This window comes from Pelophylax lessonae (assembly GCF_965119305.1).
Source record: "Pelophylax lessonae genome assembly, chromosome: 3".
Taxonomy (NCBI): domain Eukaryota; kingdom Metazoa; phylum Chordata; class Amphibia; order Anura; family Ranidae; genus Pelophylax; species Pelophylax lessonae.
In genome coordinates, this window is record NC_138770.1 from 196957848 (window position 1) to 196982804 (window position 24957).

Sequence of the window (24957 nt, forward strand, 5' to 3'; positions counted from 1 at the left end):
CCTTTCCCTCCCCTCCCCTCCTTTTCCCTTCCCTTTCCCTTTCCCTTCCCTTCCCTTTCCTTTCCCTTCCCTCCCCTCCTTTTCCCTTCCCTTTCCCTTTCCCTTCCCTTCCCTTCCCTTTCCCTTTCCCTTTCCCTTCCCTCCCTCCTTTTCCCTTCCCTTCCCTCCCCTCCTTTTCCCTTCCCTTTCCCTCCCCTCCTTTTCCCTTCCCTTTCCCTCCCCTCCTTTTCCCTTCCCTTTCCCTTTCCCTCCCCTCCCCTCCTTTTCCCTTCCCTTTCCCTTTCCCTCCCCTCCCCTCCTTTTCCCTTCCCTTTCCCTTTCCCTCCCCTCCCCTCCTTTTCCCTTCCCTTTCCCTTTCCCTCCCCTCCCCTCCTTTTCCCTTCCCCCTCCCCTCCCCTCCCTCCTGCCCAAAGTTTGTCTGACTTCCATTTGAATGAGTACATTGTGTTGCCTTCCTTGTGTCCCAAGCCGGCTCATCCCAGGGAATTTGCTTTGCATACCTTGGATGGGGTTTGTGTGATTCGGGTGTACCTGGCAGCTGCGGAGTGTTTTTGAAGGTCAGACTCGCTTTTTGTGGTTATGGACAGACCAAAAATAGGGCTGGCCGCTTCTTCAGCTACTATCTCCAGATGGATTAGACAGATGGTGACTCAGGCTTATTCCATTAAAGGTCAGGTTCCACCTTTTCCTGTCACGGCGCATTCTACTCGGGCGCTGAGTACTTCTTGGGCCTTCCGTCTTTAGGCTTCAATATCGCAAATTTGCAAGGCGGCCACTTGGTCGTCCGTGCCCACCTTCACAATATTCTATAAGGTAGATACTTTGGCATCTGCGGATGCTTTTGGCCACAAAGTTTTGCAGGCCGCTGTTTAGGAGGGGCTGTTCCCTCTTGAGGGGTGTTTTTTCTTTAAACCTTTATTTTTCAGATGGGGCTCCTCTTACCCGGTCAAGGCTCCTGTGTCCTGGTTAAGGGCTCTTATGTTTAGCCTTGTGTTATTTTCCCCACCCCTCATTTTCCTTTTGGCACTGCTTTTAGAAGTCCCACTAGTTATGATTTATGGAGCGTTGTGTTTGTCGATGAACGAAAGAGAAAATGGGATTTTTGTACTTACCGTAAAATCCATTTCTCGGAATTCGTTGAGGGACACAGCACCCACCCCTCTATGGAGTTTTGATACTTCTAATACTGCTTGCTACTAAACGGATTACCAAGGGCAGAGAGGGGGGGGGGGGGGGGGTTATATACCAGATGATGGCCAATGGTGTTTTTGTTCTGCCTAGTCCTATTCCTGGAGTAGGGAATTTAACCCACTAGTTCTGATTTATGGAGCGCTGTGTCCGTAATTCGGAGAAATGGATATTACAGTAAGTGCAAAAATCCCATTTCCCATTTTTCCAGCCACCCTTCATAGACTATATTAGGTGCCGATATTCTGTGCAATGAAAGTTTTTATTTTTTTATTTTTACACTGTCCTTTTTTATTTTATTTTTTATTTTGATCACTTTTATTGCTGTCACAAGGAATGTAAACATCCCTTGTCAAGTCAAAATAATTTTATCAATGTACCAGTAAATACCGTTTCCTGGAGTACAGAGCCCTGGTTCCTCCTTTCTCTTCCCTTTTGATCTCTCTAGTGCTAACAAAACTGGAATCTCCATGGAGTAGGTGGGGTTATACATGAACACCAGGGCAGTTCCAATTAAGTTTTTGCCAGTGTCCAATTACCTGAATGTAGTGGCATATAACCCATAGTCTATGAATCAATTGCAGCGTCCTGTATTATACTGCAAGATATGGAAATTACAGGTATGCCAAAATTTCTTTTTTTGGGAATTGAATTTCCCCAAACAGTTACTTTGTTAGTAGGCAGCTTTAGTGTTGTCATAATATTTCTTGTGTGATCAGGGATGGAGGAGTGAAAAGGTGTAGAGAAGCCGTCACTAAATGGCGGCCCTCGGGCCATTGGCGGACCGCAAGATGCTTTCACCCGGACTGCGAGGCAGCTACCTGTATTCAGTCATTGGTTTGCTGGGGCCGCGGGTGTCCCAACAACCAGTGACATGCTGTGTGTGTTCGCCATGCCCCCTCCTTACTGCGGCTCCCGGCCGGTATCCTGTTGGGCCGCAAGTAGGGGGTGTGACGTCACGCGTGCGCCCCGCCCCCTGCTCCTGACTGCTGCTCCCATTCAACCAGGCAGCGATTTGGGGCGAGACGTGCGCGCCCCGCCCTCCCTGCTCGCGGCTTTTGGCTCAGTTCCAGGTATGTGGAGCACATTTTTAAGGGGAGAAAGCAATGTGGTCCCCAATGTAATAGCTGCACTTTAAAAAAAAGAAAAAACTCTCATAAGCTTTAACAAGTGTGCGGACTGATGGGCATATTTTGTTGTGCTCGAGTGCCCCATAAAAAAAAAATGTGCCCATCAGAGTGCCCCTAACATAAAATGCGCCCATCAGCGTGCCCCGTATTTTATGCTAAGGGACATGCTGATGGACATATTTTATGTTAAGGGGCACTCTAATGGGCATATTTTTTGTTAAGCGCAACGCTGATTTACACGTTTTGTTTTGCCCATCAGAGTGCCCCCTAACATAAAATTTGCCCATCAGCGTGTCCCCTAACATAAAATATGCCCATCAGCATGCCCCTTATTTTATGTTGAGGGTCACGCTGATGGGCAAATGTTATGCTAAGGGGCACACTGATGGGCATATTTTATGTTAGGAGGCATGCTGGTGGGCACATTTTGTTCTGCCCATCAGAGTGCCACTAACATAAAATGTGCCCATCAGCTTGCCCCTTATTTTATGTTAACGGTGATGGGAATATTTTATGTTAAGGGGCATGCTGATGTGCATATTTATGCTGTGGTACACACTGATGGGCATATTTTATGTTAAGGGGCACTCTGATGGACATATTTATGCTATGGGGCACACAGATGGCACGCATATTTTATGTTAAGAGCAACGTTGATTTACACGTTTTGTTTTGCCCATCAGCGGTCCCCCCATCATAACATGTGCCCATCAGAGTGCCCCCTAACATAACATGTGCCCATCAGAGTGCCCCCTAACATAACATGTGCCCATCAGAGTGCCCCCTAACATAACATGTGCCCATCAGAGTGCCCCCTAACATAACATGTGCCCATCAGCGTGACCCTTATTTTATGTTTAGGGGCATGCTGATGTGCATATTTTTTGCTGTGGTACACACTGATGGGCATATTTTATGTTAAGGGGCACTCTGATGGACATATTTTATGTTAAGGGGCACTCTGATGGGCACAATTTGTTAAGCGGGCACACTGATGGGGACAACTGATGTAAGGGGGCATTCTAACAGGAATGCCTGATGTAAGGTGGTTCTGTGATGGGGACACCCGATATAAAGGAGCACTGTCATGGGGACACCTGATGTAAAGGAGTACTGTGATGGGCACATTTTTTATGTGCCCATTAGAGTACCCCTTAACATAAAATATGCCTAGCAGCATGCCACTTATATTATGTTAAGGGGCACGCTGATGGGCACGTTTTATGTTAGTGGGCACACTGATGGGGATATCTGATGTAAGGCGGTACGCTGACGGGAATGCCTGATGTAAGGGAGCACCGTGATGGGGACACCTGATGTAAAGGGGCACTCTCATGGGCACACCTAATCAAAAGGGCACTCTGATGGGCACACCTGATGTGGTGGGGATACCTGATGTAAGGAGGCACCCTTATGGTGACACCTAATGTAAGGGGACACTCTAAAGAGGACACCCTATGTAAGGGGGCACTGTAATGGGTTAACCTTATATAATGGGGTACTCTGATGGGGACAAAATATGTAAGCGGGAACACTAATGGGAGACACCAGATGTAAGAGGGCTTTCCATTGCAGAAACCTGATGTAAGTGGGCACTCTGATCAGAATACCTGAGGGAGTACTCTGATGGTGGCAACTGATTTATGGGGGTAGTCCAATAGGAGCACCCAATGTAATGAATTACTCTGATAGGGGCAACTGATGTAAGGGGGAACACTAATGGGGACATTTACAGAGTATTACCAGAGTGTGTGGAGGAAATGGTAGCAAAAGTGCCAGAGAGCATGGCTTGTTCCAAGAAAAGGAAGGTAGATGCTGAAAACCGAGCCTTCAAAGATGAATGGACAGACCAATACATGTTCATCCTATGGGAAGTTTTAAACCAGTTTGTCTCTTTTTACGAAACGGTGGCGATAATAAAAAGCAGCAATATGAAGCGCCACTACGAAACAAAACACGGTTTGTTTGAGCAAACATATCCACAGCATTCTGAGGTGAGGGCACGTAAAATAACTGAACTTAGAGCCCAGACTGACAGATCCACCAAAGTCCTCTCGCATTCATTTACAGCCCAGCAGCGTGCAAATCAATGTTGACTTAAAGTAGCATGGATTTTTGGGCAACACAAAAGACCATTTACCGGTACATTTGTTAAAGAGTGTTTGAATGCTGTTGCTGAAAAGAGCTGTGTGAAAAAATCAACCAAATCCCACTATCAGCGTCAACGGCAACAAAAAAGACTGAAATATTAACAGAGGATGTATTGGCACAACTTGATGCAGCTTTTCAGAGTGCAGTATGCATTTCTTTAGCCATTGATGAATCAACAGATATAACGGATAATGCCCAGCTTTTGGTATATGTAAGATTTTTTCACAAAGAAACAAAAGAACTCTGAGGACCTGTTAGGTGTAACACCACTTGATACACATACAAGAGGAGAAGATATATATATATATATATATATATATATATATATATATATAATATGAGGCCATTAGGGAGATTCTAAAAAAGAGGAAGTTGGATCTGAAAAAAGTGGTCTCAGTCACCACAGATGGTGCCCCCGCCATGGTAGGAAAGGAAAGACAACCCTGACCTTATTGCTTACCACTGCATCATTCACCAGACTGTCCTGTGTGCCATTCTATCAGAAAAGTTTGCAGAAATCATGGACACAATGATGAAACTCATCAACTTCCTCAGGGTATCCTCATCCCATCAACATTGTTTACCAAGAGAGTTTCTTAAAGAAGTTGAAGCAAATGCTAATGACCTTTTACTTCACAACAATGTTAGTTGGTTGAGTAAAGGCAGTGTATTGGAATGCTTTTGGTCCATTCAAACTGAAGTAGCAGCTTTCTTAGTAAAACTCAAAAGCCAGAAGGCAAAACGGTTTTCACTGTTTTTACAAGATGAGAGCACAATGGATAATATTGCTTTCCTAGTGGACATAACATCACACCTTAATGAACTAAATTTAAAGCTCCAGGGCAAGAACAATTCTATCTGTGATTTGATGACCGCTGTCCATTCCTTCCAGAGAAAACTGGATTTGTTTAGGGAAGATCTTCAAGGAGAGTGTTTGCATTTCACAAAGGTGAAAGAACAGATTCAAGGAAAGAGAGATGCATCTCCTTATGTTGATTTCATAGATAAACTAATTGGAAAATTCAGTAAAAGGTTTGACAGCTTCAGTCATGGACAGCAGATCCTGCTCGTCCACAATCCATTCCTCATTAACCACTTACCGCCCGCCCGTCGTCATATGACGGCGGGACGGTGCGGCTATTATCCTGGGCGGACGTCATATGACGTGACCCAGGAAATGCACGGCGATCGCGGGCGCGCCGCCGTGCACTGCCGGTGTCGGGGTGTCCCCGGGACACCCCCCGTCACCGGCAGGGGGGGAAACAGCCACTGGGCGTGGCTGTTTCCCACGTGATCGGCTGTGTTCCAATGACACAGCCGATCACAATAGAGGCGGCCGGGAGATGACCGCGCATGCGCGATCGGGAGCGCGCAGCGCGGTCATGTCGGTGGCACTGTGTTCCGTAGGAACACAGCTGTCACCGGCAGTAGTAAACAGTCACTGATAGTGACTGTTTACTATGTGATCGGCTGTGAATCCATTCACAGCCGATCACAAAATGTAAACAAAGAGCAGTAACTCACTGTTACTAGCTCTTCTCCCCTAACACAGTTTACAGTATGAGGGGAGAAGAACTAGAAACAGTGAGTTACTGCTCTGTGTACCTGCAAAAGTAAAATCACACTAATAAAGGTCCCCCCACACAGTCCTCAGCCCCCCCCAATGTCACCTGTCACCCAACAGTCACCTCATCAGTGCCCAGAAATTGACACCCATAACGTTCACATGTGAGCGCAGCGATCGCAGGCAGAATCACCGCGATTCTGCCCGCAATCCGGAAATCATTGCAAATTGCGGGACGCCTGTGCGTTGCCCGTTTTTTGCAATAGCACCCCAAACGCTGTGCAATGTTGCCGCCATTTCCACCTGTCGAATTGCGGTAACATTGCGCAAACATCGCATGACGCCCAAAAAAGGTACAAGAGTTTCTTTGGGGAGTCATGCGTTGTTTGCCCGATGTTACCTCAATTCGGCAGGCGGAAATCGCAGCAACATCGCACAGCGTTTGGGGTGCTATTGCAAATCACGGGCAACGCACAGGCGCCCCGCAATTTGCAATGATTTCTGGATCACGGGCAGAATCACAGTGATTCTGCCCATGATCGCTACGCTCACATGTGAACGTAGCCTAAAGTTCACCGGTCACCAGAGACTGCCATCAGTACCGCCGTGCACCATCGCCCGTCACCTGTCACCCATCCGTGACCATCGCCCGTCACCTGTTACCCCATCAATCACCGTCACCTGTCACCCCATCAGTCATCGTCACCTGTCACCCCATCAGTCATCGTCATCTGTCACCCTATCAATCATCGTCACTTGACACCCCATCAGTGATAGTCACTTGTCACCCCATCAATCATCGTCACCTGTCACCTCATCAATCGTCACCTGTCACCTCATCAGTCATCGTCACCTGTCACCCCATCAGTCATCGTCACCTGTCACCCCATCAGTCATTGTCACCTGTCACCCCATCAGTCATTGTCACCTGTCACCCCATCAGTCATTGTCACCTGTCACCCCATCAGTCATTGTCACCTGTCACCCCATCAGTCATTGTCACCTGTCACCCCATCAGTCATTGTCACCTGTCACCCCATCAGTCATTGTCACCTGTCACCCCATCAGTCATTGTCACCTGTCACCCCATCAGTCATTGTCACCTGTCACCCCATCAGTCATTGTCACCTGTCACCCCATCAGTCATTGTCACCTGTCACCCCATCAGTCATTGTCACCTGTCACCCCATCAGTCATTGTCACCTGTCACCCCATCAGTCATCGTCACCTGTTTGCCATATACATGCAATCACTTACTGACCGCCTAACGACTATATGCGTCGGCCATTAAAAGCTAAATACTGGGGTTATGGCAGCAGATAGCCCCCATAACCCCGGTATTTTTTGAAACGGCGGGCGGTCGGCTTTCAGATAAGGGTGGTCCCAGTGGCGGATTCGCCGCGGAATTACCCTTACGGTGCAGGGGAAGAGGTGCCCCCCCCCCCCCCTCCTGCCGCGTCCCAGACGTTTTCCCAGCTTACCGGACCCGCCGGCAGCGGGGAAAACTATCCGGTCCCGGATCCTCAGAGACAGGAAGTCGAGTGAGGGCAAGATGGCCCTCACTCAACTCTATGGTCTTGGAGGACCGGAGCTACGTCAAAAGACGTTGCCTAGCAACCGGTTTAAAGGGCCGCTTTTTTTTTTTTCTTTTTTCTTTTTTCCTCTTTCAACAATTTTTTTTTTTCTTTTCTTTTTTAGTGTAGTTGTGAGGTGTGAGGTCTTTTTGACCCCAGATCTCACAATAAAGAGGACCTGTCATGCCTATTTCTATTACAAGGGATGTTTACATTCCTTATAATAGGAATAAAAATGATCAAAACATTTTTTTTTTAAACTGTGTAAAAATAAAAAAATAATAAATAAAATAAATAGGAAAAAAAAAAAAATTAAAGCGCCCTGTCCCCGTTAGCTCGCGCGCAGAAGCAAACGCATACGCAAGTCCCGCCCACATATGTAAACGGTGTTCAAACCATACATGTGAGGTATCGCCGCGATCGTTAGAGCGAGAGCAATAATTTGAGCCCTAGACCTCCTCTAACTCTAAGCTAGTAACCTGCAGAAATTTTTAAAATGTTGCCTATGGGGATTTTTAAGTACCAATGTTTGGCGCCATTCTGTGAGCATGCGCAATTTTGAAGCATGACATGTTGGGTATCTAATTACTCGGCGTAACATTATCTTTCACATTATGGAAAAAAATTGTGCTGAATTTACTGTTTTCTTATTTTTTAGTTCAAAAAAGTGAATTTTTTTTAAAAAAATCGCATCTGGAAGACTGCTGCGCAAATATGGTGTGATAAAAAATATTGCAACGATCTCCATTTTATTCTCTAGGGTCTCTGCTAAAAAAAAAATATATAATGTTTGGGGGTTCCAAGTAATTTTCTAGCAAAAAAAATGATTTTAGCTTGTAAACACCAAGTGTCAAAAATAGGCCCAGTCTTAAAGTGGATAAATGGACAACTTTGTGTAAAGCGCTACTTGGATGTTAGGCCTATGTGTGTGGCCAGGCTGTGAAAAAGTGTTACACATGTGGTATCGCCATACTCAGGAGGAATAGCAGAATGTATTTTGGGGTGCAAGTTTTGCTATGTACATGCTATGTGTTAGAAATATTGCATAAATGGACAGCTTTGTGTAAAAAAAGTGTTTTCATTTTCTTTCCACATTTTCCAAAAACTTGTGGAAAAAAATGACATATTCAAAAGACTGATTATGCCTCAAAAATTATACGTTGGGCTGTTTGCTTTCCAAAATGGGGTCATTTTATGGGGGTTTCCATTGTCCTGGTGCTCCAGGGCCTTCAAAAGTGCGATAGGTTGTCAGGAAATTATATGTGTAATTTGTGCTCCTAGAATGCCGGACGGGGCTACTTGAATGTTAGGCCTCTGTATGTGGCCAGGCTGTGAAAAAGTCTCACACATGTGGTATTGCCATACTCAGGAGGAGTAGTAGAATGTGTTTTGGGGTGTAGTTGCAAGTATACATGTGCTGTGTGAGAGAAATAACCTGTTAATATGGCAATTTGTAAAAAAAAAAAAAAAAAAAAAAAAATCTTCATTTTGCAAAGAGTTGTGGGAAAAAATGACAACTTCAAAAAACTCACCATGCCCCTTATTAAATACCTTGGAATGTCTACTTTCCAAAAAGGGGTCATTTGGGGGGTATTTGTACTTTCCTGACTTTTTAGTGTCTCAAGAAGTGAGATAGGCCTTCAGTACATCAGGTGTGATCAAGTGTGATCAATTTTCAATGATTCGCACCATAGCTTGTGGACTCTATAACTTTCACAAAGACCAAATAATATACACTTACTTAGGTTATTTTTACCAAAGATAAGTAGCAGTATAAATTTTGGCCAAAATTTGTGAAGAAAAATGACTAATTTGCAAAATTTTATGACAGAAACAAAGAAAAATGCGTTTTTTCACGATATTTTCAGTCTTTTTTTTTTATTTATAGCACAAAAAATAAAAAACCCAGTATTGATCAAATACCATCAAAAGAAAGCTCTATTTGTGTGAAAAAAATGACACAATTTTTGTATGGGTACAGTGTTGCATGACTGTGCGACTTTAACTGACAATTGCGCGGTAATGCAACGCCGTAACCAAACAAAATTTACGTCATTTTTTTCCCACAAACAGAGCTTTGTTTTGGTGGTATTTGATCACCTGTGCGAATTTTACTTTTTGCGCTTTAAACAAAAAAAAAGAGCGACAATTTTGAAAAAATAACAATATTTTTCACATTTTTTTTATATGAAATTCCTCCACCAAAAAAAAATGTAAAAATCACATTTATTTTATCATTTTAGGCCAATTTGTTTTCTGCTACATATTTTTGGTAAAAAAAAATCGCAATAAGCGTATTTTGATTGGTGTGCGCAAAAGTTATTGCGTTTACTAAGGGAAAGATTTCTGTCATTTTTGGTGTTTTTTTTTTTTTTTTAACGAGCAATGGCGATCTGCGATTTTTTTTTTTTTTTTTGCGGGACTGCGACATTGCGGTGGACAGATCGGACCCTTGACTGACATTTTTGACACTTTTGGGGGTACCAGTGACATTACTACAGTAATCAGTGCTATAAATATGCACTGTTACTGTAAAAATGACACTGGCAGGGAAGGGGTTAATTTTATTGGAGAGTGAAGGGTTAATGTATGCCTGGTGCTTACTGACGTGTGTGGGGGGAGGTGACTGAGTGACGAGGACAGATCGCAGGTTCAGCTATGCTGAACCCTGCAATCTGACCCTGCCTGTCACTTAGGAGATCCGCCCGCTTTCTTTACACAAAGAATCGGGGAAGAGCAGCGGCGATCCCCAGGCCTGACTCCCGCTGTGACTGAATGCTGCGGGAGCGAGCCTCCGAGAAGGGAGGGTGTCTGCCGACGTAGGTCTACGTTGTCAGACCTACAAGATCCACTTTGCCGCAGTAGAGCTCTAGTGAGCAGATGGCAAGTGGTTAAAGGAGGTGATGCAGACCTTCAAGTGGGCACATGAGGGATCTCTACAGACAAAACTTATTGATCTGCAAACAAATGTTGCTCTAAAGCCTCGTACACGCACCGATTGTTGGCCGCAAATTTTCGGCCAACGTCCAATCGGCCGATTGTTAGTATGATGCTTCCGACAACCGACTGCGACTTTTCGGCCGAACAAAATCTGGTGTGCATGCTATAAAATTTTTGTTGGCCGTCACAGGAACGGCCGATTGTTCGTCAGTCAGTACAGATTTCGGCAGACAAAAGTCAGATGAGCAAGACTGGGCATGCTCAGAGAAGAAAAAACACACGGAAAGTAAACCAGAACATGACATCACTTCTGCAGTTGGTTGTTGTTGGCCGACAAAATTCGTGTGCAGTCTAGAGCACATTTCAACCAACACAACAACACTGGACAAAAGAAGGCCGATCAGTCGGCCGATAATCGTTGCCTGTGTACGAGGCATTAGAGAGCACTTTGTAGGAACTGATCCTGCTAACTTCTGGCTACAGACTGTGCCTGAGACTGATTTCTCTTGTCTAATCAAGGTAGCTCTACACGCCTTGACCATGTTTGGATCTATGTACAGCTGTGAGTCAGCTTTCTCCACTATGAACATTATTAAAACCAAGTATCGTTCCAGGCTCACGAATGAGCACCTACACATGTGCATGAGAATGGCAGTAACTCAACTGAAGCCAAGGTTCAAACTGCTGGACAATCAAAAGCCCATTTTTTTCACTAGACAGGGAGGGTTCTTGGGTGGTAATAAAAAAAAAAAAAAGAATAATTTTTGCACTTTTTCAAATTGAAACCTTGTTTAAGTTAGAAGGTGCAATTTGATTTTACTTGAAAAATGGATGGGTTTTATAAAAGAGTTATTGATTTGTTTCCATGTTTTTGTTAAGGATAATTGCTTGTATTCCATACAAATACTAGAGCAAATGTAAAGCTATCCTAGTTCCAACTGTCCAAATGTTTAATGTCGTAACTGAAACTTGACAATAAATATTGTTGAAATGCTATGGAAATTGTACGTCTCATTTTTTTATAAGACCTATGGTGACTACAATCTTTCTGAGTCAGCACAGACTTGAGATACGGACCTCGGGCCAAATGAAAATTTTAGCGACCGGATCCCCTTGAATCTTAATTCATTACCCCTGGTGTAGAGATTCGATCTCTGTAAAAAAAAAAAAAAAAGTGCTCACGTCATCAACACCACCATTGTTTTCTGATTTTGGAAGGTGAGGGAGTTGGGAGTATCAGCTGCTGTCTTCATTTGGACACATTGCTCATCAATTTGAAGTCTGTGCCCACCTTGAGAGTTAGTAGTAGTTATATTCTGTCTGTTTGCCCCCACTACTTCATGTCATAGAGGAGCAGTTCCTTCCACTTGTGTATAAATATTGATTGCACCAGGAACCCTAAATAGTGTTTTTGCATGGAAAGAATGTATTTTCTCTCCTTTCGGGGTGGCTAGTTTAGCTCTAAATAGGACTTAGACGAGTTCTTAATTTTTGACATATTAAGCTGTTCTGTTATCTTTTAAGAATATAAAATATTAAAGAGGAAGTAAACCCTCCTCTACAACTTGTACCTATAGGTAAGCCTATATTAACCACTTAAGCCCCGGAAGATTTTACCCCCTTCCTGAACAGGGGGTATTTTGCGATTCGGCACTGCGTGACTTTAACGGACAATTGCGCGGTTGTGCGATGCTGTATCTAAACGAATTTGGCGTCCTTTTTTTCCCACAAACAGAGCTTTCTTTTGGTTGGTATTTGATCACCTGTGCGATTTTTTTTGATCACGCGCTATAAACAAAAAAAGAGCGTAAATTTTGCAAAAATAGCAATATTTTTCACATTTTTTTTATATGAAATTCCCCCCCCCCAAAAAAAATGTAAAAATCAAAATGTAACATTTTTGGCCAATTTGTTTTATGCTACCTGTTTGGTAAAAAAAATCGCAAAAAGCGTATTTTGATTGGTTTGCGCAAAAGTTATCGCGTTTACTAACAAAGGGAAAAATTTTTGTCATTTTTGTTGTTTTTTTTTAACGCGTAATGGCGGCGATCTGCGATTTTTTTTTTTTTTTGCGGTACTGCGACATTGCGGCGGACAGATCGGACCCTTGACTGACATTTTTGACACTTTTGGGGTTACCAGTGACATTTCTACAGTAATCAGTGCTATACATATGCACTGTTACTGTAAAAATACACTGGCAGTGAAGGGGTTAACTTTTTTTGAAAGGGAGGGGCTATGTGTGTCCCTAGGGGCGTGCTTTCTACTGTGATTGGCTGTGGCTTCAGATGTATGAAGAGTGATCAACGGTTCTACATAGTAGAACCGTATTATTATCCTTCATACACAGGGGAGAATGACAGGCAGCTTGTTGACACAAGCCGCCTGACTTTCTCCCTCTCCCCCGCCGATCGCAGAGTGACCGGACATCGGGTCCGCTGGTCACACGCACGCGCGGGGTCCGTGTCCACGCGGAGCGCGCCTCCGGGGGCGCGCGCTCGCTCCCTAGACCCTCACAAGCTAGTGACGTAACCCTACGTCACTTTGCCTGTGAGGGGCTGACTGCCGACGTAGATCGGCGTTAGGCAGTCGGCAAGTGGTTAAGGCTTACCTATAGGTACTGTAAATATATCCTAAACATGCACCGTTTAGGAGATATTTACCTTACATGCAGCCAGTGACGTCACTGGCGCATGCACTCTGAAGGAGCGGCTGCTGGTGCCGTTTCTTCAGAGCCCAGTGCCGTGACCGTCGGCTCCCGTGCGCGTGCGTGGGAGTGACGTCACCGCGGCTCCTGCCAATCAGATGGCCGGATGCCGTGATCCCGGAAGACGGGCAACTGGACATGTCGCCCGTCATACAGGTAAGCGGGCAGCACAGCGGGGGCTCGTTCTTGGGTAAGTATTTCATAATGAACTAGTATGCGATGCATACTAGCTCATTATGGGTTTCTCTTTCAGGTTGCAGCAAAAAAAAAAAAAGTTTCATGGGTTTACAACCTCTTTAACTAGTTACTAATGTTTCCTTTACTGATCACTGTTTTTCTTTTTTGCCCACAGAGAAACTTCTCAATTTCTGTTAACAGTACTGCTGTGCTGCGCCTCATGGGAAGGGGCACTGGTGGTGGAGGAATGACAGTAGTAGGGGCTCCTAGAGGTCGCAGTTCTTCCAGAGGTCGAGGTAAGTAGGGAAATAAAAGTTCTGTTTTGTTTACTGTGTACATGGACATTCCAATCTCTACCCATACATTTTTTTTTTTAAAAAAATGTTGGGGGATGATATTGCCCCTGAGAAGTCACAGGCCATTACTTCCAACTTTAGACCATTTAGGCTCTTATTGACGTATATGATGTGTACCACTTTTAACTAGAAAATATGTGATCTATTGATACTGCCACCTGTCTGGGATACCTTAAAGAATTTGTAAACCCAACATTTCATAGTCTTGATATGTGCCTGCTGTACCATGTACATCTATGAAAAATATCCTGTTCTCTTTTTATTGCTTCCTTTGTGTGAAATCCCTGGTGTTCCTGCCAGTCCCTCTGCTTTCATAATAAAAACTGACCAAACTAAGCAGGAGAGCACACACCATGGTCAGTTCTCTAGCATGCTTTGAACTCCTGCTGCTTTACGTCAATGATCAGGAAATGAGGATTTTGTTTATATATACACACGTTTTGCCTTCCATTTCTATTTTTAACCGAATGGGTTGTTTTGCAAGGTGATTGTTTGCAATCACTTTAAAGGCTTAGACTGCCAAGTTCTTTCTGGTGCACCTGAAAGTCCTAGATGTACTTTACGGGGGCTGGAAGACTGGGTGATTATCTGTTTACAGGCGGTCCCCTAGTTACAAACATCCGACTTACAAACGACTCCTACTTACAAACGGAGGGAGACAACAGGAAGTGAGGAGAAATCTACCTGTAGGAAGGGAAATTCACTCCTATAAGAGTTCTCATGGGAAAAAGGTGTCTCCACTGAAGCTTTATCACTAACCCTTGTCTCCACAACAACCCAAAATTTTCAAAATCCAATTGTCATAGGGACAGAAAGTGAGGTGAAATCTTCTGAACAGGGGTACAGACAGCAAAACAAATGGCACAGGGGTGTTAACCCTTCCCCATGCTATCCATAATACTTGAAAATGATTTTTTTGGCTGGAGCTAAACTTAAAAAACATACATGTTCCGACTTACAAACAAATTCGACTTAAGAACAAACCTACAGTCCCTATCTTGTTTGTAACCCGAGGACCGCCTGTACAGTTAAAACGTTTTTAAAAGAGTTTTTCATTATAAAGTGCACTGATCCCACTGTGGATTCAGCAGCATACGATCCTAATAAAGCATTAGAAATCCCCATTGAGGATGCGCCTCTCTTTAAAGATCCTGAAAAACATTTTGGAAATTCTCTCCAAAACTTTGGCTTGTTGAGCTGTAGATGTACGTTCCCTCTTTGGAGCTGCCTTGGACACTTTCATCAGGGTTTTCACTTAGAGGTAAATGTACTCATTTACCCCAGCAGGATAACTTCAGGCAGGGAAAACTCTAATTGACCCTCCCCCATTTTTTTCCGCTGTTGCAGGTTTTCTGCATCAAGTGTTTATTCCCCTAATTTCTATGGAGAAACATTTTAGAGGTTCCATTTCACCCTTTTCGCAGACCCTATTTTGGATCTCAAGGCCCAAAAATGTATTTGCTTGGCGATGTCCAGTGTTTTAAGAATCAACTCCTGTGTCCTTTAACCACTTACCCACTGGGCACTTAAACCCCCTTCCTAGCCAGGCCAATTTTCAGCTTTCAGTGCTCTCACATTTTGAATGACAATCACTCAGTCATGCAACATTGTACTCGTATGAATTTTTTTTTTTTTTGACACAAATCAAGCTTTCTTTTGATGGTATTTAATCATCACTGGGGGTTTTATTTTTTGCGCTATAAATGGAAAAAAAGCAAAAAATTTCCCCCCTCCCTTTCCCACAATTCTTTGAAAAATGAGGGTTTTTTTCCCCCCACAAAATTGTCTTAACAGATTATTTCTCTCACATTGTATGTGCATACTACAAATTAAACACCCCAAAATACCTTCTGCTACTCTTCCGGAGTATGGCGATACCACATGTGTAAGACTTTTACACAGCCTGGCCACATACAGAGGCTAAACATGCAAGTAGCACCTTCAGGCAGCCAGACTCCAGGGTTCCCCTCCTTCCCGTTAGGCACCCCCCTCCCTCATGGTGGTCCCTGTGGGCCATCTCCTGCAAGGGGCCACCCTTCCTGCCTTTCCCGTTTTCTGAGGCCTAGGGATCCCTCCTGGGTCCCTGGGAGCCTTGGGGGGGGGGGGCGCCATTTTCTTGTAGCCTCTGTGCTCAATACATGGCGGCCATGTTTGTGTAGTCCGGCGGCCATTTTGCAGTAACTTGGCTTTGAAAATAGCGGCGGCTGAGACAGTGGAACTCTATGGGCAGCGATTTTGGCGGTGCGAGCCTCTCCTCATCCCCTGGTGCCAACTTCTGGATCTTTTCACTTCTTGATCACCGCCCGTAGAGTGCAGATTATCCTGGTGGCTGCAGGTGCCTGTTTCTGCTGGGTGGTGAGTCTGGTGGGGTCCTCTCCCTCTCTGCTGAGGGTCGATTAGGTGCTCCATTACTGGCGACCGAGTGGTGCTGTCAGAGTGGTGGGGTTGTCCCTTAGCAGTGTTTTTACACTTGTTTTTTTGTGGGGTCCCCCTATTGACTCATGGAGTCTTTGGAGCACATTTCTATTGATTCACTGACAGTGGTCCTGGACTCCTTTGTGTCCCGGGTGGAGGTGGTTTTTCGGCGATTGGCTAGCAAGAAGCGCCGCCCACCTTCCCTTGCCTCATCTGTCCCCTCAGATTCTGATTCGCCTGCTGCGGACCTGGGTCACTCTACTGGGTCTGCAACCATGCGTCCTGAGTTCTCAGATAGTGAGGATGATTCCCTCCACTATATCAGGACAATATCCCCCCCCCCTGGACAATACCCCCCCTGGACAATATCCCCCCCGGACAACATCTCCCCCCCCCCCGGACAACAGGACAACATCTCCCCCCCCCCGGACAACATCTCCCCCCCCCCGGACAACATCTCCCCCCCCCGGACAACATCTCCCCCCCCCGGACAACATCTCCCCCCCCCCCCGGACAACATCTCCCCCCCGGACAACATCTCCCCCCCCGGACAACATCTCCCCCCCCCCCGGACAACATCTCCCCCCCCCCCGGACAACATCTCCCCCCCCCCCGGACAACATCTCCCCCCCCCGGACAACATCTCCCCCCCCGGACAACATCTCCCCCCCCGGACAACATCTCCCCCCCCCCCCCGGACAACATCTCCCCCCCCCCCGGACAACATCTCCCCCCCCCCCCCCGGACAACATCTCCCCCCCACGGACAACATCTCCCCCCACGGACAACATCTCCCCCCACGGACAACATCTCCCCCCACGGACAACATCTCCCCCCACGGACAACATCTCCCCCCCCGGACAACATCTCCCCCCCCCCGGACAACATCTCCCCCCCCCGGACAACATCTCCCCCCCCCGGACAACATCTCCCCCCCCCGGACAACATCTCCCCCCCCGGACAACATCTCCCCCCCGGACAACATCTCCCCCCCGGACAACATCTCCCCCCCGGACAACATCTCCCCCCCCGGACAACATCTCCCCCCCCGGACAACATCTCCCCCCCCGGACAACATCTCCCCCCCCGGACAACATCTCCCCCCCCGGACAACATCTCCCCCCCCCCACGGACAACATCTCCCCCCCCCACGGACAACATCTCCCCCCCCCCACGGACAACATCTCCCCCCCCCTTGGACAACATCTCCCCCCCCCCTTGGACAACATCTCCCCCCCCCCCTTGGACAACATCTCCCCCCCCCCTTGGACAACATCTTCCCCCCCCCCCTTGGACAACATCTCCCCCCCCCCCTTGGACAACATCTCCCCCCCCCCCTTGGACAACATCTCCCCCCCCCTTGGACAACATCTCCCCCCCCCCCTTGGACAACATCTCCCCCCCCCCCCTTGGACAACATCTCCCCCCCCCCCTTGGACAACATCTCCCCCCCCCCCCTTGGACAACATCTCCCCCCCCCTTGGACAACATCTCCCCCCCCCCCCCCTTGGACAACATCTCCCCCCCCCCCCTTGGACAACATCTCCCCCCCCCCCCTTGGACAACATCTCCCCCCCCCCCTTGGACAACATCCCCCCCCCTTGGACAACATCTCCCCCCCCCCCTTGGACAACATCTCCCCCCCCCCCTGGACAACATCTCCCCCCCCCTTGGACAACATCTCCCCCCCCCCCTTGGACAACATCTCCCCCCCCCCCTTGGACAACATCTCACCCCCCCCCCTTGGACAACATCTCCCCCCCCCCCCTTGGACAACATCTCCCCCCCCCCCTTGGACAACATCTCCCCCCCCCCTTGGACAACATCTCCCCCCCCCCTTGGACAACATCTCCCCCCCCCCTTGGACAACATCTCCCCCCCCCCTTGGACAACATCTCCCCCCCCCCTTGGACAACATCTCCCCCCCCCCTTGGACAACATCTCCCCCCCCCTTGGACAACATCTCCCCCCCCTTGGACAACATCTCTCCCCCCCCCCCTTGGACAACATCTCCCCCCCCCCTTGGACAACATCTCCCCCCCCCCCCTTGGACAACATCTCCCCCCCCCCCTTGGACAACATCTCCCCCCCCTTGGACAACATCTCCCCCCCCCCCTTGGACAACATCTCCCCCCCCCCCTTGGACAACATCTCCCCCCCCTTGGACAACATCTCCCCCCCCTTGGACAACATCTCCCCCCCTTGGACAACATCTCCCCCCCCTTGGACAACATCTCCCCCCCCTTGGACAACATCTCCCCCCCCTTGGACAACATCTCCCCCCCTTGGACAACATCTCCCCCCCCTTGGACAACATCTCCCCCCCCTTGGACAACATCTCCCCCCCCTTGGACAACATCTCCCCCCCTGGACAATATCCCCCCCCCTGGACAATATCCCCCCCCTGGACAATATCCCCCCCCCCCTGGACAATATCCCCCCCCCCTGGACAATATCCCCCCCTGGACAATATCCCCCCCCTGGACAATATCCCCCCCCCTGGACAATATCCCCCCCTGGACAATATCCCCCCCCCCCTGGACAATATCCCCCCCCCTGGACAATATCCCCCCCCCCCTGGACAATATCCCCCCCCCCCCCCTGGACAATATCCCCCCCCCCCCTGGACAATATCCCCCCCCCCTGGACAATATCCCCCCCCTGGACAATATCCCCCCCTGGACAATATCCCCCCCCCTGGACAATATCCCCCCCCCCCCCTGGACAATACCCCCCCCCCCCCCTGGACAATATCCCCCCCCCCCCTGGACAATATCTCCCCCCCCCCCTGGACAATATCTCCCCCCCCTGGACAATATCTCCCCCCCCCTGGACAATATCTCCCCCCCCCCCTGGACAATATCCCCCCCCCCCTTTGGACAATATCTCCCTCCCCCTTGGACAATATCCCCCCCCCCCTGTCCCCCCCCTGGACAATATCCCCCCCCTGGACAATATCCCCCCCCTGGACAATATCCCCCCCCCTGGACAATATCCCCCCCCCCTGGACAATATCCCCCCCCCCGGACAACATCTCCCCCCCCCCCCGGACAACATCTTCCCCCCCCCCCTGGACAACATCTTCCCCCCCCCTCCCCTGGACAACATCTCCCCCCCCCCTGGACAACATCTCCCCCCCTGGACAATATCTCCCCCCCCCCCTGGACAATATCTCCCCCCCCCCTGGACAGTGTTTGGTCGACCGCCCTGGTCGTAAGGGGCAGCAAAGCCCTAGCCATCATGGATGCCTAATATCGGCACGAGTTCCGGGATTGAGCCTGAGGACCAGGTTCCGAGTGCAGGAAAAGGGGGTGCTGTATAGCACTTATCTTTTTTGGAATACAACATACCCCCCTGGACAACATATCCCCCCCCCCCTGGACAACATATCCCCCCCCCTGGACAACATATCCCCCCCCCTGGACAACATATCCCCCCCCCCCTGGACAACATATCCCCCCCCCCTGGACAACATATCCCCCCCCCCCTGGACAACATATCCCCCCCTGGACAACATATCCCCCCCCCCTGGACAACATATCCCCCCCCCCTGGACAACATATCCCCCCCCTGGACAACATATCCCCCCCCTGGACAACATATCCCCCCCGCCTGGACAACATATCCCCCCCCCCGAGACAATATCCTTCCCTCCCCCCCCTGAGACAATATCCTTCCCCCCCCCCCCGAGACAATATCCTTCCCCCCCCCCCGAGACAATATCCTTCCCCCCCCCCCCCCGAGACAATATCCTTCCCCCCCCGAGACAATATCCTTCCCTCCCCCCCCCGAGACAATATCCTTCCCTCCCCCCCCCCCCCGAGACAATATCCTTCCCCCCCCCCCCCCGAGACAATATCCTTCCCCCCCCCCCCCGAGACAATATCCTTCCCTCCCCCCCTGAGACAATATCCTTCCCTCCCCCCCTGAGACAATATCCTTCCCTCCCCCCCTGAGACAATATCCTTCCCTCCCCCCCCCCCCGAGACAATATCCTTCCCCCCCCCCGAGACAATATCCTCCCCCCCCCCCCCCGAGACAATATCCTTCCCCCCCCCCCCCGAGACAATATCCTTCCCTCCCCCCCCCCGAGACAATATCCTTCCCTCCCCCCCCCCGAGACAATATCCTTCCCTCCCCCCCCCCCCGAGACAATATCCTTCCCCCCCCCCCCCGAGACAATATCCTTCTCTCCCCCCCCCCCCCCCCCGAGACAATATCCTTCTCTCCCCCCCCCCCCCCCCCCGAGACAATATCCTTCCCTCCCCCCCCCCCCCCGAGACAATGTCCTCCCCCCCCCCCCCCCCGAGACAATATCCTTCCCCCCCCCCGAGACAATATCCTTCCCTCCCCCCCCCCCCCCGAGACAGTATCCTTCCCTCCCCCCCCGAGACAATATCCTCCTCTCCCCCCCCGAGACAATATCCTCCTCTCCCCCGAGACAATATCTTCCCCCCCCCCCCCCCCCCGAGACAATATCCTCCCCTCCCCCCCCCGAGACAATATCCTCCCCCCCCCGAGACAATATCCTCCCCTCCCCCCCCCCGAGACAATATCCTCCCCTCCCCCCCCCCCGGGACAATATCCCCCCCCCCCGAGACAATATCCTTCCCTCCCCCCCCCCCCGAGACAATATCCTTCCCTCCCCCCCCCCCCCCCGAGACAATATCCTTCCCTCCCCCCCCCCCCGAGACAATATCCTTCCCTCCCCCCCCCCCCCCGAGACAATATCCTTCCCTCCCCCCCCCGAGACAATGTCCTCCCCCCCCCCCCCCCCCCCGAGACAATATCCTTCCCCCCCCCCCGAGACAATATCCTTCCCTCCCCCCCCCGAGACAATATCCTTCCCTCCCCCCCCCCGAGACAATATCCTTCCCTCCCCCCCCGAGACAATATCCTTCCCTCCCCCCCCGAGACAATATCCTTCCCTCCCCCCCCGAGACAATATCCTCCTCTCCCCCCCGAGACAATATCCTCCTCTCCCCCCGAGACAATATCCTCCCCTCCCCCCCCCCCCCCCGAGACAATATCCTCCCCTCCCCCCCGAGACAATATCCTCCCCCCCCCCCGGGACAATATCCCCCCCCCCTTCCCGGGACAATATCCTCTCCCCCCCTGGACAATATCCCCCCCCCCTTGGATTTTCTATGCGGTAGCCATATGAGGAGTCCCTTCTTAAAAAGTGGACTGTTCCAGATTGTACAAGGCAACCATGATTCTGGTTGAAGAGTCCCCGGCTTTTAAGAACCCATCTGACAGGAAGGCGGAGGCTCTGGCCCGCAATATGTACATTGAGGCCGGTATTTACCATTGCACTGGTGTCATAAACGCTGACCGTGTGTGCTAAGCTTTTATGCTGTGACCTGGAGGGGGAGCAGCTCCCCCTGCCTTTGCTGAGCTGGCAGACCAATTGGTCCAGGGGCTGCAGTTGATCTGTGATGCTTCTTAGGACGAGGGTCCCCTAGTCGCTAGGCTCTGTTTCAGCAGTTGTCCTTCGACTTATTTTTTTGCTCAAATGCTGGTCTGTAGACCAGACTTCTAAAAAAAAAGTTCTTGTCTTATCTTCATTTTCAAGGAGATCTCCTGTTTTGAGCTACCCTGGTTGACCTTAACGGTCTCACGGGGGGGGGGGGGGGGGGGGAGTACCTTTCTTTTGCAAGCTAGTCGGGGCAAGGACCCTTGTTGTAGACGTCGGCCATCCTTCTCGGCTCATACGTTTTTTTTTTTTTTTTTCGCCCCTCAGGGGCAACTGACAAATGATCAAATTCTTTCAGGGCCTCCTCTGGTGGATCCAAGCGAACTTGGTCTGGAAAGTAGAGAGCGGGCTTCTCCAGACCCGCAGGCAAGGCTCCTTCCTTCAGCATGAAAGTGTGCCCTCAGCCGTATCGGTTGTGGGGGAACGTCTTCAGGGCCTCCTCTGGTGGATCCAAGCGAACGTGGTCTGGAAAGTAGAGAGCGGGCTTCTCCAGACCCGCAGGCAAGGCTCCTTCCTTCAGCATGAAAGTGTGCCCTCAGCCGTATCGGTTGTGGGGGAACGTCTTCAGGGCCTCCTCTGGTGGATCCAAGCGAACGTGGTCTGGAAAGTAGAAAGCGGGCTTCTCCAGACCCGCAGGTAAGGCTCCTTCAGCATGAAGGTGTGCCCTCAGCCGTATCGGTTGTGGGGGGACATCTTCCCTGGTTTCTGGACCCGTGGGCTTCCCTCGTACAAGATTAGTGGGTCCACAAAGTCATAAGGTCCGGCTACAGGATCAAGTTTCGCTTATACCCCCCCCCCCAAGGTTCTTTTCTTCCAACTTGCGCCTGTCCCCAGGCTGCTTACAGGTTCTGTTTTGGGCGGTGCTAGACCTGTTAAACTGATGATTATCCCCCTGATTATCCCGGTTCCAACATCGGAACTTTTTCAAGGTTTTTACTCAAACCGGTTTACAGTTCCCAGGAAGGGAAGGCAAGGTGCATCCAATCCTGGACCTCAAGGCACTGAACTGCTTGTGTGTGTGCAGACGTTCAGAATGGAGTTCATTCACATGGTGGTGGCATCCCTGCAAGAGGGGGGATTTTCTTGCCTCTATCGACATCAAGGATGCTTACCTTCACATTCCAATATGCGACGGTCACCAGTGCTTCCTCCAGTTTGCCATGGGAGAGTAGCATTATCAGCTTGTGGCGTTAACCCTTTTGTCTTGCCTTTTGCTCCTTGAGTCTTCACAAAAGTGTTAGTGCCGGTGCTAGCATTGTTACTCTAACAGGGGATCGCGGTACTAGGCTACTTGGACGGCCTCCTTCTGTGAGGAGAGTCTCCATACTGCTCTGGTGGAAAATTTGAAGATCGTCATACGAACTCTTAGGGAGTTCGCCTGGATTCTGAATTTTCGGACATCTGCTCTGGTCTTGTCCACAAAGCTGGACTATCTGGGTCTGACTCTGGCCTTAGTCAGAGTGCTGCTTCCTCTGGACAGACTCCAGAAACTTCAGGTTGCGATTCGTCTCCTGCTGTCCAACAGATGGTCATCCTTCCAGACTTTAATGCGGGGGCTGGGCCTGATGGTGTCTACCTTCGAGGTGGTTCTGATTGCACAGTTCTATAGGAGGTCCCTGCAAAGGGAGATTCTGGAAAAATGGGGCAAGAATCCGCAGTCTCTGGACAATCAGATCCAGTTGAGCCAGTGGAACTGTCCTGGCATTTTATGCCACATATTAGCTTATTCCACACATCACCTACTCTTCTAACCACTTGAAGATCAAGCCGCTTTTGAAACTTTTACATGAAACAATAATTTCACTTGCTAGAAAATTACTTTCAATCCCCAAACATTATATATTTTTTTCAAAGCAGAGGACCTACAGATTAAATTGGTTGGCGTTGCAATTATTTTTTTTTTACACAGTATTTGTGCAGCGATTTTCCAAACGCAATTCTTTTGGGGGGAAAAAACATTTCTCTTACGTCCTCCGACAGTCGCCGCCTCTTCATATTCGTCACATATGGGTATTAGACTTTGCTCCGAAGGAGTAGCTAGGCAACAGAATATGTTAACATTAAAGCTTTTAACATATCCCACCCTCAAGGGGTGGTCCCCTCAGTCAATACCCTCCTACTTCCTGCAACCATATCTCAGTTTTAATGTCTAGCTTGTCAGGAGTGGCTGGCTCTCTCTGTGCTGGGGCTTTGTGCCCCAGACTCTTTCTTCTTTTTTGATTTTTTGTTTGAGTTTTCTCTCTACCTTTACTTAGCTGTTCTTTTTGTCAGCTTTAGTTAGTTCTTCGGATCAAGAGGATCATGCAGGCTGGGTCTCGGGCTGATCCCCCTGGTCGCAGGTCGTGGGTCAGTGGCTTCCCAGCCTGCCATCGAGCGTTCAGCCAGGTAACGCTCCTGGCACAGTGAACGACCCATCCCTGTTCGGTGCAGGGATGATTGGTGAGGTGGCTACCTCACTGGACGCTGTGCGGTTTCTTAACCCCCATTCTGTGCGTCTTGTATGCGAATCTCCCTGCCTCATGTGCAGCGGCTTGTTCGCCTGCGCGGGTCCCCCACGCCACTGTGAGGTAAGTGTATTTATATGGGGACCTGTCTGTCTGGGGGGGTGTCAGTCTGGGACTGTGTAACCTGCCTCTATTCACACTGTTTGTCTCCCTATCTCTCGGCTGCATGCTGTGGGCTGCAAGGGGGGGGGGGGGGGGGAAGCTGTGTGACACTGTGTGTGTCAGCCTTGTCAGTGTGAGAAGCTGTGTGCTGTGGGGCATGTTTTGTGGCATGTTTGGGCATTATACAGCGATCGCTGCGGCGATCTGACATGTTTTTTTATACAGACATGTGTGCATTACTGTACTGTGGAGCGGCGGTTTCGGCGCCAAACGGCGCCATTTTGCCTACACTCGCTCCGGCCGCATGTTCTACATGCATGGCGGCCATTTTCTTGTAGCCTCCCATAGGCTTTCATAGAGCGCCCTGGCAGCATCACTTCCTCTTCTCCAGGAACACCGATCGAGGCAGCAGCAGCGGCGAGGGTCTCCTCAGGTTATATCCTTCCTATCCATTGCCTGTGTCCGTTTTATTGTCCCTGTGGGGGTCTCATTGTGCTTGTGTGTGGTGCGGTGGGCTGCGCTCGCCGCGCGTGTTAAAGGGGCAGTTAACCCTTTATTATCCGGCATTGTTATAGGGGCAATGGATTCTCAGGAGGGCAAATTTCCTACCGCCTTGGTGGAAAGCCAGGGGACCGCTGTTTCCCCCCCAGGGGGGGATTTAGCCACTATTGTG

The 24957-nt window shown here is 49.5% G+C and overlaps 1 protein-coding gene across 1 annotated transcript in view; it reads left to right on the forward strand.

The window, feature by feature from the left end:
- Nucleotides 1-24957, forward strand: part of GIGYF2 (GRB10 interacting GYF protein 2) — a 615584-nt gene that overhangs the window by 139170 nt on the left and 451457 nt on the right. Inside the window, exon 5 of the mRNA XM_082251280.1 lies at nucleotides 13607-13727. Coding sequence (XP_082107406.1) covers nucleotides 13607-13727 — 121 coding nt within the window. The remainder of the gene's footprint in view (nucleotides 1-13606; nucleotides 13728-24957) is intronic.